The sequence below is a fragment of the Mchenga conophoros genome, linkage group LG3 (genome assembly GCF_057382185.1).
Source record: "Mchenga conophoros isolate Kocher_MC1m ecotype Shallow Benthic linkage group LG3, M_conophoros_male_GT1.1, whole genome shotgun sequence".
Taxonomy (NCBI): Eukaryota; Metazoa; Chordata; class Actinopteri; order Cichliformes; family Cichlidae; genus Mchenga; species Mchenga conophoros.
This window is the reverse complement of record NC_140528.1, coordinates 55,915,624-55,930,084: the sequence shown is the minus strand read 5'-3', so window position 1 is coordinate 55,930,084 and position 14,461 is coordinate 55,915,624. Positions and strand designations below refer to the sequence as shown.

Here is a 14,461-nt window from a genome sequence, read left to right as displayed (position 1 = left end):
CTGGTGGAAAGGTTAAGACGCAAGCAGCAGGTTAAAGTTTGGTGTTACAGAGGAGGATGTTATGGATTGGGCGAAATGGAGGCAGATCATCGACTGTAGTGGCCTTTAAAGCCAAAAGAATACTTAAAAGGGACATTTAACTTAGATCAATGGATTCAGCACTGAACTGTTTTCACTGACAATAGTTTTTAGAAGTCTTTCTGAGGCTTTGTAGTGATTTCCGCTGCTGAATAATATCTGTTTGTAATTGTTTTTAATGTAGTTCCACCTGTTGGCTCAAAGGACATAACCATTTATGACTGGTTTTCAGCCTCGCACAGATTTCAACTTTGCTAAACTAAACTAACCTCTAAGCTCACACTCATGTTTGAAGAGTGCCTGGCAAACATTGAGAGGCTCTTTTTACATCCCAAATAACTTCTGACACCAATACAAACAGAAGTGGTAGAAACAAATTTCCTAAAACCACAATGTCAACCATGTGGAGTTACTACAAGTCAGTAGCATTAATCTTCAGGTCAACACAAATATCTTTACACTTTAATGTACCTAAACAATTCAACAGTCTTAGAAAGCACATAAAAAGATAGATACAGGAAAATGTCAATAGTGCTGCTATGTGGAACATTATTCATTAACAATGTGTGAAAAGGGAAGGTGTGAACAACTGTATGACTCTCAAACTTCTGTTTCAGTTAACTTTCAAGACCGTTATCTTGTCGTCACCTGAGTCTTTTTACACATATCCTGAGGCTGAAAGCAGTCTCCTGGAATCCTCCAACAAGACCGGACAGAGATCAGGAATCCGACCTCACCCTCCCAACCACAGCCTCTACCTCTCTCTAGCACACACACAGCCAAACACTTGGGAAAGGTAGCATAATTAGCGACTAGCAGCAACAAAACAAGGCGGTGGTGTGAAATGAAATGCTGTTGCTGAAGCATTTGCGGTGTATTGGAACGGGTTGGTCTGGGTGGACTGAAAGGCAGAATAATAAAGCTATTTGAGGATTTATACAGGAAGCTCAAGAAAATCCACCAATGAGACTTAATATTGGCTTTACTGCTTCATATTTGAGCGGATATAATGATACTGAACACACAGCCCTATGTAGAAATATGGACTTAAAGATTTAACAGTCAATTGTACCAAGAACTCAGCAGCAGTAATAGCAACTAAAGCTGTGGTCAGAAATGTACATCCAATCATCATGGGCCCAAACTTTGTGGTGATTTTGGGCTTTTAATGATTTCTTTGAACTGTTCTTTTTCCAGGGTGGAATGATTTTACAGCATAAAGCATATTAAATGACTTTGAAAAACAAGAACTGGGTGCACAAGTTGCAATCTGCTTTGAATTTTCTCTAATCGACACAGATCAAAACACCCCCACTTATATCTGGTTAAATGTCCCTTAGCAAGTTATGCGTCAACCAGAAGCTTTTGATAGCCATCATCAACCCACATAGCAAAATTGGTATGATCCGGATCTGGTTTGCCAGATTTGGCCCACACAAGGCCAGTTGCAGACACACTGGTAGTCCTGTGCTGGCCCGTGTGTGGATTACCTCTGGCAAACCTGATCTGGGCCACCAAAGGGCCGTCATTCTTTGCAGTATGTGTGTCAGCCTAATGTGTACCTTAATCAAGCCATGTAATAACAACATGTGCCAGAACATAATAGTGCAAAAGCAACATAACAAAACTCTGTTCAGACAGTGAATGGACTGAATCTTACACAGCGCTTTTCTACTCTCCCAGATTACTCAAAGTGCTCTATACAACATGCCACCTTCACCCAATCACACCACGCTTTCTCTAAGCTGAGTGCTTCCTAACTATATTCACACTCTTGATATGCAGACTGGAAGAGCCAGGAATCGAACCACTAACCTTCCAATCAGTAGGTGACCTGTTCTACCTCCTGAGCTACAGCCACCCACTGGTAAACCTGAGCAAACTCTCACTAGGTTTTGGATAAAGTGTACACTCACAAACCTGTCAAACCTGCATTTGAAACGTTGGCTACCATAGCAGTATAGTATTGCAAAATGGCATTTGGGTCTTCTAACTAAAATAGGAAAATAGGAACATAAATAGTGCCATCATTGCCAGACCTGGCCCACATCTGGCTGACATACACCCTGCCATGACACCGGTCAGTCAGAAGTGCTAGCTTGATGCCAGATCTGGGCAAGACCTGTTTTCTATGAGCCTGGGCCACATACACCAAACCACAATTGGGCTAGGTGTGGCTGCCATCACATAGACAGTGCCATATATGCCAGGCCTGACCCTTATCTGGATGACATACGTCTTATCATGCCAGAAGTCAGTCAGCAGTGCCGGCTTGATACCAGATCCGGGCCAGACCTGCTTGCTATGTGGGAAGCTTCTGTCATAATACTAACTTGATATTTGATCACTTTTCTTGGCAGAATTGATAAGTTTCTTGGGACAGACCCAGCTTTTGAAGTGAAGTCCACATATTTTCAGTAGGGTTGAGGTCGGGCTTAATATTAGCTTAAATTTATCCATTCCAAAACCAGTTTTAATCTGTGTTTGGGATCATTGTCCTGTTGGAATACCCAACTGTGTCCACGGTTCACCCATGTATGTACCAGTACAACTAGCAGCAAAACAGCCCCAGATCATGATGCTACCACCATGCTTCACAGCTGGTACAGTGTTCTTAGGTTTACAGCCTCACCTTTATACCTATAAACATACCTGTTATTCAGCGAGGGCAAAGAGCTCCATATTTGTCTCGTCTGAACATAAAACTTTGTTCTTCTTCCAGATCTCGGAAAAATGAATTGATGATTTCTAAATCTGCATTTGTTCAGAAACGACTACAAGAGATTTTCCCAATGTGTGTAAATCTACAATTCTTCTTCTTAGATCCTCATTTGGTTCTTTAGACGTTCCCATTGTTATGAGCATTGGTCAGTCAGCTGACAAAGCTGACAAAGAGAAACTACCAGTAGTAGTCAAACATGATTATTGGAGAGGAATTAACACACCTTGGCCTTGTCAAACTTAAAGACAATGTAGAACATTCGGCACTATATCTATTAAATATTTAAATGATTGTATTTATACTCTGGACCTTGTGTGGATTGGAGAAAATCCAAAATGCGTTCAAGCTTCTCCCCACGATTCATGTTCCTTTAGAGTAATTAGATTACATGTACAATCCTTCCGCCCTGGAAAAAGAGCAGTTCAAAGGAATCATTAAAACTGCTAAATTACCATGATGTTCAATCCTGACGGATGTAAACCATGAAGAACAGTTTTATTTTATTTAGACCGAGCAGGATTTTTTTTTTTTTTTTTTTTAGACCGAGCAGGATTTTTTTTTTTTTTTTTTTTAGACCGAGCAGGATTTTTAAATGGGCACTAATGTGCTCATTTCCAGCTTCATATTTTCATTTGAGAAAAGTAGCTATGACTGATTTAGTGTCCCCTCATGTCTTCATACAGTTTTGCATATGCTGATAAGGATTTATGTAGGCTATAGTGGTAACATATTTTTGTGAGGTATGCTCCTGTTTTTAACAACGTGATTTAATTTCTTATTTTGTCCTCGTGTTCTGTATGTAAAGCAACATACCTTTTGCCCCTGGCAGGTTTCCCCTCAGGGCCAATAAAGATGCTTTACTTTCTTACTTTATTTACTTTTACTTCATCACGGCTGCTTTTCAATATATTTTACATATATTTCCTGTACTAAACATTTTCAAGGGCACTGCTTTCAAACTCACAGACACCTCAAGGACCTCATTACTATGTAACTGTACTTTTGTCTCAGGAGTCCCTTCCTTTGGCAGTACCAGCAGGCAGCTACTTATAAGTCACTTAGTTAACCTCAAATCCTCGTTTAGCTTGCATCTGCAGTGTGGCTTACTGTAAAGGACAAACTGTGACCAAACAAATCCTCGTAATATATTAGTCCCTTTAATGGATAAATGTTTGTTTGTTTGTTTTTTTTAAAAGCACATTTTCATAGTTTCTTGCTGTACATATAAACCCACTGGTAATATTCACATGAAAACAAATATGTAAAAATATTCTATCTATGATAGCGATTCTCATGCAGATCAAAATGCCACATGTAAATGCACAGATGAGCCAAAACATTAGGACCGGTCTTCTCGTAAATCAGGTTGCTGGAATTTGGTGAAACCCCTGACACCTGCAGTCTTTGAAACGAACGGCAGGTTGCAAAACAAGCCTGAATGCACGGAAGTCTATGAAAACACAAAAAAACATTTCTCATTTTTCTGAGATCTTAGTAAACACTTTCAATTATTCTTCAACATAGCATTTTATGAACACAGTAAAAAAAAAAAAAAAAAAAAAAAAAAAGGGGGCCATGTCCATCTTTGCTATACAGTCTATGGGAAAGGCCTGATACACGACCACCTAAACGGCACCGTGTTTTTGTGAGTACTCCTGATCAGCAGAGGAGAGTACCAGCGGTGTGTGTTGCAACAAGTTTGATCTGCAGCAACTCCAAAACACGGTTTCCTATATTTAAAAGTTCTGATGTTGCGCTACTCGAGCACTTTACTCAAGACAAAGTAGAGTACCCCAACAGCTTTTTGTAAAAGTCAAACTTAATCTTCTTTAATGCATTATTCCACTGAGTTATTTACAGTAGATGCCCAAATCCAAACACACACACACACACACACACACACACACACACACACACACACACACACACACACACACACACAAACGTAGATATGCACACCTATACAGTGCAATCAGTAGCTTTCTTTCTCCCATGGCTATGCATCTTGGCTCAAACAGTCACCTCTGCACTCAACACAGTCCTTCATCGATGCCCCCTGAGTTAATTTCTGAGTATCTTCTGTATCTTCTCCCTTTACTGCTCGGCCGATCCAGTGGTATCATCGCTTTCAGCTCCCTGCGGAGAACCGGGAATGGATCCTCCGACCGACCCGCCGTCTCTTTCTCCCACTCTTCTCGCGGCCTTGCTCTTCAGCAGGGCGCTGTCAGGGTGAAGTGAGTGGAGATGGATGAGCAGCGCATCCTGAGTTGCCGCCGTGTGGCCGCACTCCTCGCACACGTACAGCTTGTTGCGTCGCTCCTTGTAGGCGTACTTCAGGGTGACGCTGTGGATCTTCTTCATGTGGGACTCCAGAGAGCAGCGCTGGGTGAAGGCCTTGTCGCAGAAGTTGCACTTGTATGGACGGACGCCTGTGTGGAAAATGAAAGGAACATCATCCGTTACCTCTGTGTACGTGTGGAGGTCTGAATATGCCAAAAATAATATAATATATACTTGCACTTTTAAAAATTATTCACTTATTAGGTCATTTTAAAAATTTTAATTGTGTACGTTTTGTACACTTGTTTTATGGTCTAAACACACAAAGTGAGTGGCTACCTGTATGTGTGCGCACATGTCTTTTGAGGTCGAAGGTGTCGTTGAAGCCTTTGCCGCAGAAGCTACACAGGTGTCTCTTTGTCTCGTTGTGACACTTGATGTGTCTGTTCAACATCCGCTGGTACTGGAAAGTCTTCTGGCAAACCTGTAAATGAAGCAACAACACGACAATCAGGTCAGGGCACTTCCACACTTCGCCGACCTTCAGCCACCTTTCGTTTTTCTTGTGGACAAACATTAGCCAAGTTTACAGTCAGTGTTTATCTTTGTGTGAGGCATTCTGTGCAAACTGCACCTATGTAACACGTCTCTAACCACGTCTTATCTTATATATGTAATTAATATATAATAACACAATTTATAGGGTTTTTTAATGCAGTGGGTGTTTGAGATAAAATTAGGTTGCATTTGGCAGCTATGATGGCAGTGTTTCTACACATCATTTAGTTTTACAAAAGTAATAAAGCTGAAATGTGTATTTCAGGTTCTACGATCATAACGCACAAAAAAAAAAAAAAAAAAAAAAAAGGGAAACGAACCTGGCACACGAACGCTCCCATCGACCCACTTTGACTTTGACCCGTGGATCTGGTCACCATTGGGACCGGCTCTGGGGGGGGTGGGGTCGGTGCAGGAGGAAGTGCAGCTAATGGTTGCGGAGTGGGAATGAGAGGAAGAGCCAGAGCAAGGGGAGCTGGATCTGGGGGTAACTCGCCTGTAGTTACCTGAGATGGGAAAGAAAGACATGATTCACAATGCCATCCATAAATAATAATAAATCAGTCTAAGACCTTGTACAGTAACACAAAATTCTACCTTGTAAACTCAATCAAAAATATTTTGACACGTTGTGCTGTGCTCTGTCCCTCTCAGTTCTTACCTTTATTTTGGCTCGGAAGTACGTGGAGCTGGCCTGCGGCCTCCTCTTGATCTCTGATCTCCCCTCTGGTAAACCCGCCGGGCTCTGGGGTCTGCCGAGCACCGTGCTGGAGGGCAGTTCTGGGTGAGTTTGTGTGTCAATGGTAGAGTGTTTGGTGAGGCAGAGGGGCGTGGTCATCTGAGTTGTCTCAGCGGGGCTGGCCTCCACCTCCATCGTCAGGATGGACAGAGGAAAGACGGAGACTGCAGAGAGGAGAGAAAGAGAAAGAGGAAGTGTCATGTGTCATGTCTGAATTTCCTTCTTTGACACCTCCAAAATTTCCTGAGGGAAAAATCCGGTGATTCAGCTTCCAAATGATCCCCTGTGTATGGATGTTACATTACTACAGGGGCCTTTTAGCAGCACTGACCTGAAATTAGCAATAAAGCCGAGGAGAAACTTCAGATTCTTCTTGGCTTCATAATTCTCCTCAGATTATCTTTTGTCTCTTTTATTGTGTCATTTCATTATTGATATGTTACTTACATTAACATTAATTGTAGCCTATTAAAGACATACAGACAGCAGTTAAATTTAATTCCACTTGCCTTTGATTGTATATTTTATTCTTTTATACAGAAAGTCTCTTAAATGTTAATAATTCGAAATAAAACCTCACATAGAAGCTCACATTGTGTGCTTCTACTAAACTTTTACTAAGTTACAAAGAAAAACAGGCAAATGCATTTTTGCATGGACAATAACCCAAAAAGTCTTAATCTGAAATTTTTATTTTTTTCTACCACTGTTGCAAAACACAACTTATAAGCTTAACTAAAGGTTAAAAAAGACAAGAAATGTCTTTAAAAGGGGTCAGAGGGTGAGAGAGTCACGTATGAGGACAAATTCAATCCAATGTACAGAATTTCACAACAAGCGGTCGGCTTGCACTGCTTTATATTTGCACAATTAGCAAAGAACCACAGCTAAATAGGAGTGTGTACTTGTGTTTGTGTGTGTGTGGGTGTGCACAGGTTTTTTTCCTATTGTTTAGTACGACTTCTGCACCCTCACCACACACACACACACACACACACACACACACACACACACACAGATTACCATTACTTGTTTGACCAGACAGTCTTGCAGCACCAGCTTTTTACCTTCCTCAAACAATCCACCTCCGCAGGGGTGTGTGTGAGTGTGTGTGTGCATACACTGAACCAACTGCATGTATGATTTGTGCAAAACACAACAAAACGTCACTGAAAGAACCAGAGACAAGCCATTCAACTGACAGTAAAACACAGAGAGGCGTGCAGGTGTGCAGGGGTGTGTGTTACTCAAAGGCAGGCGTGGCTGAGCTCAGCCGAGACAACGAATCAGTTGAATGTGCCGTCGGGCCTCAATCAGATAAAACCCAAATGTAAATGCAAATGAAGTGAGCTATATGAAGAGAAGACATAAAGCCAGTCTGTGAAGCAGCCGGATTAACGGAACGCTGAGAGAAACAGTGACAGCTCTATGCAACATCAACGCCACAACTGGTGAAGACATATCACTCTTCGAGCCTCTGTGGGTCTCCGGGTTAGGTTTACAGTGACGGCTCAAACAGGCCAACGGCTCAAAATAAACCCGGTGAAAGACTTGAGCATTATTTGGTTAAACAAACGCATTCAGTGCTGTAGTACTAACCTCCCTGCTCTCCCTACGATTCTGATTAAAATAGATCAAGCTAAGGCACACACTGAGATCATTCCACACAAGAAGAGACTCCTCCAATCATGTATTCAAAACCAGCTCTGCAGGTTATTTGTACAAACAGCTGAATTTCAGTATGTGCATTGAAAGGTGACAGTTAGATGAGAGGGCAACTTGGTGAAACTCATAGTTGAAAGTCGGATTTATTTATAGAAGAAACATTTGTGAAACACATTGGACATCAGACCATCAGTAAGATGCCTCACTGAGCATTTTCTAGTGTTTTAAACCCTCAGTCACAAATGTCTAGAGCAGGAGTGGGGAACTCCAGACCTCGAGGGCTGGTGTCCTGCAGGTTTTAGATATCACCCCGGGTCAACACACCTAAATCAAACGATTAGTTCATTACCAGGCCTCAAGGAGAACTTTAAGACATGTTGAGGAGGTAATTTAGCCATTTAAATCAGCTGAGTTGGATCAAGGATACAGCGAAAACCTGCAGGACACCGGCTTTTGAGGCCTGGAATTCCCCACCCCTGGCCTAGAGACAGGTGGCGTGTGATCCCCAGCAACCACAGGTCGCTGTGGCAATCCCCCGACTGGTAGGAGACTGGTTACTGGAGGTAACTGGCTCTTGCCAGATAAAAATCAGTCGTAAAGACGTTGCTGCACCAACAACCTCTTTGATTGCTTTGGTGACCAACAAGTCTCTACTAGTCTGGAAACACTTGTCAACTAACGCCGAGAAACCTGTAAAACTTGAAAAAGTGCAGCGCAAGCTAGAAACGAAGAGTGGTCACCTTCAGAGTAAATGCTGCGGCCTCTGTTTGCTACCAACATGTGTCAAAGGCAGAACTTTTTTACTTGAAGAGAATTTTCTTCATTTCCAGTTTGTTACAGTCTTCATAGTTTCACTACTACTCTGTGAGCAGTTGGCAAGTGTTTGCAGACAAGTTGGCATCTTACATGCAAACTACAGGCATGCTGCTAGAGACCTTTGGGAATACAAATTTTTCCTTGGTGAACTCTAGTTGCCAGGTTGTGGCCAACTGGTGACCAGGATGTTGATAACAAGTTATTTCCCAGCAACCACTTCCAACCAGTGTGGGAATACTAATTATTCAGTAGTTCCAAAGGGCTGTCAGGCTGATCTGCCAGCCTGTGTGACTGAGGGCTTAGAGGAATTTAAGAAAAAAATGAAATGTCGCTGGACATAATCACTGTCTATAGCAAGTGATCAATCCAGCTGTGGAATATTCACGACTTTGTCAGTGAATGAAATGGTTAATGGACTTATTTTGATGTTTTTGGTGTATAAACAGCATTTTGAAAAATGCTCTTGTTGAAAAAAATTGAACAATAAACTCTTAAAAGTTTAAAGAGTTTATATTTACAATCATTTACAAAGGTAGTGAAGCCTCACATTTCAAAGAAAGAAGTGGCAATGATCTGAGTTTATTGCTTATAGATCCTTATAAAGTCAGTAATGATTAACAAACTTATTGGCCAATCATTTTCCTATAAATGAGGTTTAATGATAAAAGTTCTTAGAGAGACTTTATGACTTTTAAAATGAGAGATCTTTTTTTTTAAGTCACTACATGTCTGTACCATGACTGTATCCTCGCTTCAGTGCCTGAAAGACTCGCATCTTCAACATTAGCATTTCACATTTCATGAACAAATCTGTTAATCAAATTATCTCCATGAGGAACTTGATCTCCACATTTAGTTTCATCTGCAGTTTAAAACTTTTTGAACCTGTTTCTGGTGTGTGACACAAAACGTGTGCTATCTGCCACCGAGAGCCTAATCCTATGATTAAAAGCCGCCGAGATGATCAGAAATTTTCACTGTACTTCTTTACCACGTTTTCAAATCCTTCTTAATTACTCCTGAGTGCTGATAGTTTCTGTGGTGATTGCTGCTGGCTGGACATTTAATCTCATCTTGTATTGTTTGTTCACCTCTCCTGCCCCCCTGACCAATGAATGACACTTGTGTGTGTGTGTGTGTGTGTGTGTGTGTGTGGTAGTTAAAGGGCAACGTGGAGGGTTAAAACAACTCAAGGCTTCTACTCCATGAGCAAGTAAAGGAGGAGGAGTGGTGCTGCTTTAAATGCTCTGTAATATTTTTCTTTTATTCATTTAACATCGCTCAGCTGGTAGAAAGAGTCAACAATCAGTAGATAACTTGATCAAACAGAGGGTGTGTGTGTGTGTGTGTGTGTGTGTGTGTGTGTGTGTGTGTTTGCTTAAGGCGTATTGCCTGCAGCAGCAGGCTGTCCATAGGGTCCGTTACATTTCCTTCCATCCAATAAACATTAACCTTGACATTGAGCAGATAGTGGAAACTATTGGTGCAATGCAACAAACCCCCCAAACAAAACAAGACATCAGCTCCTCCTGGACTGCTCTGAGATTCTGGGGAACACGTTTAGTCGTTTTTCGCAACATCTTTCTTGTGTGTGCATACATGAGCCCGTCTGTGTAAAGGTGAAACTAACGTCTGCTAAAACTACAGAATGAAGTCAACACGACAACAACAAAACTTTTGTGTTATAATATAACCTCAAAAAGAAGAATATTATTTAGCTTTATAGATAAAAGCTAAGTTATATACATTTGGAAAGTAATAATTAGATTATATGTGACCTCTGAGTGTAACAGAAAAATAAGGCATAATGATACATAGACTTATTCAAAAACTAAGTATGCTATAAGCTAATTTTTACGGTTTATTATAATTAATAATTAATAATATTATTATTAGAGAAAAGCGGCGTGTAGGAGAAGATTTTTTCATTTCCATTTTTCATTCTTTTCCCCTCTTTTTCAGTTTTACTTCAGTTTTCTTACTTTTTAAATTTCTTTCAAAATGTAAAACACTTAAATGACCTTTCGATATATTTTCAATTACAACTTTTATTTGAATAAAAAAGGGATGTTTCGTCTACTGCGCTTGAAATCAACGCTGTATGGGTTTGATGAGTTTCATGGCGGATACTGATGAGATGCAAGTTGATTTTCTCCAGTGAACCATCTGGTCCTTACATCTGGGCCCAAACACTTTTAAGCATCTATTTATGTATATTGAAGATTTGTTTCTTTTCTCTGCCACCAGTATAAGGAGGGAATAAACTTTTATTTCAAACACTGGTACCGACCGGCGCACAAGTTCAGAATCAGCGCATAGGCAGCAAATACCTGCGCATGTTAACAGCGGTACTCAGTAGTATTTTAATTTATGTAAAAGTTAAGAAGAAAGTATACCTACTTGGCAGTGATGCTGAAACACCAGCAGTCTTTGCAAGGGCAGTTATTATGACGTACTGTCTAAATTAGCTTTCGTTTCAATAGCCACTGGGAGATTAAAATTGCGAAATATCTTTAATTTCTATTTAGGAATATGTTTTTTTCTCTGTTGCCTTTTTCACACGCAGCGGTTCAATGTGTGTCTGGAAGATGGAGGAGGGATGATACAGACTCGAAACAAAGGTTGATTTCAGACTGATGACCCATCAGAAACAGGCCCCGGCACATGTTTGTGGATAAAAATAAACCCTTGCGCGCGCGCGCCCACACACACACACACACACACACACACACACACACACACACACACACAAAAGTGTCCAAAGCCATGGCATGTGGCGTGTCACAGAATTATTCAACACGCAGATTACTGAAGACAATTATCACATCTGAGTGTGTCAGCTTGTTATTAGGTTTTTGTGCGTGCGTCTCTCATACACGCCGGGCAGGTACATCAAGTAACGGCACATACCAGAAGATTTAGCTGAGACCGTTGCTGGGCTTGGCAAAGCGTTAACAGTACGCGGCACAATTACGCACTGACGTTCAGGTTTCATCTTAAGGTTTTTCCTGGAAAACTAGTTGCTGAAACTTTCTGCGACGTTTCTTTGGCTCGTGGATGTTGAGAAATAACCTGAATAAAGACATTACACGGCAGATTCCTTTTGTGTGTGAGTGGGGAAGGGGAAGGTGGAAATAACTGCAGAGAGAAATCATGTTTGCTCTTCTCACGAAAGCTTCACATAAGGCCTGAATCAAACCCAAAATGCCCGCGCGCTTTTATTTAGGTGGTTACATCCTATGTGAGCGTGAGTTTTTCCTCTTTTCCTTTTTTTCTTTTTATCGATCTTGTTTGGGTAAAAACCGTTTGAAGCGTATCCTGGTTCAGTTCATCCAAGTGTTCCGGTTGCAAACACCCCAAGAGGATGTAAAAGTCAATGATTAAAAGTTAACGGTGATGGGATGAGGACAGAAAAAGGACACACACACACACACACAGGGAGAGAGAGACAGAGAGAGAGAGAGGGAACGAAAGAGGGGGGAGGGAAAAGAGAGAAAGGAGAGCGAGAGAGACGTTTAGGGTGTAGTCCGTTACTTGTTATCTGATACCGGCGGGGTCTTACAATAAAAACTCCGCCGATGGCAACAATGGGGATTGTTTTCACGAAAACTGGGGGGATGCGGAGGGGGCAGAAGGAGTCATTTGGGACCTCAACGTGTCATTTAAATGTAAAGTGACGCATTCAAAGAATCAAACTTGGACACCCAGCTCAGTGAAAAAGTATGAAAATCATTGTGCAGGTCAGGAAAGCTGATGTGTTTAGTTTCTTTAAAAAAAAAAAAAAAAAAGTAAGACCAACACGTGTAGATACAATAAAAACAAAAAACAAACAAACGAAAAATTAAAGGTGTAAAACATCATCTCATCGTTTAAAACTAAGAAAATGAAGAGATTTGAATTCAAGTGTTTATTAATTGGACTGTGCTGAATGACTAATCAGAAGCCGATTAATAGGTCGTTATTTGTGCTTCATAAGTCAGGCCGGTGCTATGCTGTACAAGGAAGAACAATCAGGGGTTGAAGGTCGATATGAAAAAACAAAAAACAAACACCGGCCTTTGCGATCGCTTATAGGCCACAACACTGGAGTTGGTGTAAGAACACATTAGTCCTGTCACTGTTTGCTTTTGTGACACTGTGCTCAAATTGTTTATATGTGAATCATCAAAAACACGAAAAACGAGGAATGGTTTTTAACATTTTCATTAAAATGAAATAAGTTTAACATAAAAGGTTATCTAAAGTAAGAAGAGCACAGCTCTGACACCCCACAAAACAGGAACTACTTTCTCCGAGCACGGCGGGCCGCTGCTGTTTCCCGTTATTCCGTGGCCCCGTTACAATCACCGCCGGACACCCCTTCCCCCGCCACCTGTCACATCGGTATACCCGCTGGATTGCAAACCGCGCAAACAAACAAACAAACAAATAACAAAAATCCACAAATCCGTGCGTAAAGGCGCCCGAAAACGAGCCCGTACACGCTATCGCCAACATTTCTTTTGCTTTTTAAACAACAACAAAAATGGCTCATCACGGCAGTGGACTCACCTGGGATGTAGACGTCCCCTCGTTCATGATCGGGGAGTTCACTCCAGTTCCGCTTTCCCGGCGAAACGTTCGCCTTTTTAACCAGAAAGGCCCTCGGCATGCTCAGTCAACACAAAGTCCCTTTGAGAGAAAGCGATGTGCAGGGAAAGCCGCTGTGGCGACGTAAAGTCACGTTAAAAGTGACCAAAAAAAAAAGCAGGAAACCGAGAGGAAAAACTGGAAGGTCGGTCCTCTCTTCTCCTTCTTCCTCCTCTTCGCACCTTTCTTCTCGTTTCGCAAGCCTCGTCCCGCTTTTTCACCTCCTTCCAGCACACCTTTCCTCTCTACCAGATTTGTTTTCGAGCTCTAAACAAAAGTCTTTTCGGCGTCGGGACAGGTGAGTCCGCTCAGGTGAGCTACCAGGTCAGGTACAGACAGATATCGCCCACAGCGCCCTGAAATAACGGGAGTGTGGCGTCACTAGGTGAGGGAGCGGGGCTGGGAGGGAGAAAAAAACGCAGATATTCCTGGTCGCACGCACACACACATACACAAGTGTCGATAGAGGTGGGTCAGAGAGCTGCACAGGTACTCATTTAAAAGCAGGAAACAGGCAGCAGCGCGCATGCGCGGGAGAAATAACGGTGACAACAAGCCAGAGAGAGCCTAGGTTAGGCCTCTACCTGCTGAACCGGTTTACCCCTCCTTTTATTCTCTGTCTCGGCCTTTCCTATCCTCTCTTTCTCCACCTCTTCTCCATTCCGCTTTAAGGTGTGGGAACGGTGAAAATGACGAGAAGAAAGAGTGAAAGATTGAGAGTGTGTGTGGAAGTGTGTGTGTGAAGGAGTGAAGGGCAGTTATACAAGAAACTGTAGACACAAAGAGACAGAGGCACAGTTTAACTGTGCAGATGCACAAACACAGCAGTCAGAATAAAGAGACTAATGGAGGAGTTCGTTATTTCTTTATCACTGTCACAGTCACACTTATTTAGCAGATATTTGTAGAACATATAGACAAATATCTGCTAAATATGAGAGTCTAATGCTCATCTTACTATCTTTTTTTGTCGG

The 14,461-nt window shown here is 41.7% G+C and overlaps 1 protein-coding gene across 1 annotated transcript; it reads right to left on the bottom strand.

The window, feature by feature from the left end:
- Positions 1–3,297: 3,297 nt before the first annotated feature.
- Positions 3,298–14,040, bottom strand: ovol1a (ovo-like zinc finger 1a). Its single transcript, XM_085269514.1, has 5 exons — positions 13,410–14,040; positions 6,300–6,541; positions 5,959–6,144; positions 5,420–5,564; positions 3,298–5,229 (listed from the first exon to the last, which is right to left on the bottom strand). The coding sequence occupies exons 1-5, from the start codon at positions 13,507–13,509 to the stop codon at positions 4,895–4,897; spliced, it is 1,008 nt and encodes a 335-aa protein (XP_085125640.1). The 5' UTR covers positions 13,510–14,040; the 3' UTR covers positions 3,298–4,894.
- Positions 14,041–14,461: the final 421 nt, after the last annotated feature.

Bases quoted from the DNA above. Each gene is read 5' to 3' on its own strand.
- ovol1a (XM_085269514.1), bottom strand. From the start codon at position 13,509: ATGCCGAGGGCCTTTCTGGTTAAAAAGGCGAACGTTTCGCCGGGAAAG. The intron at 6,542-13,409 runs GTGAGTCCACTG...TCCTCTCTGCAG, and splicing joins AGGGGACGTCTACATCCCAG to TCTCCGTCTTTCCTCTGTCC. The intron at 5,230-5,419 runs GTAGCCACTCAC...TTTTCCACACAG, and splicing joins ACATGTGCGCACACATACAG to GCGTCCGTCCATACAAGTGC.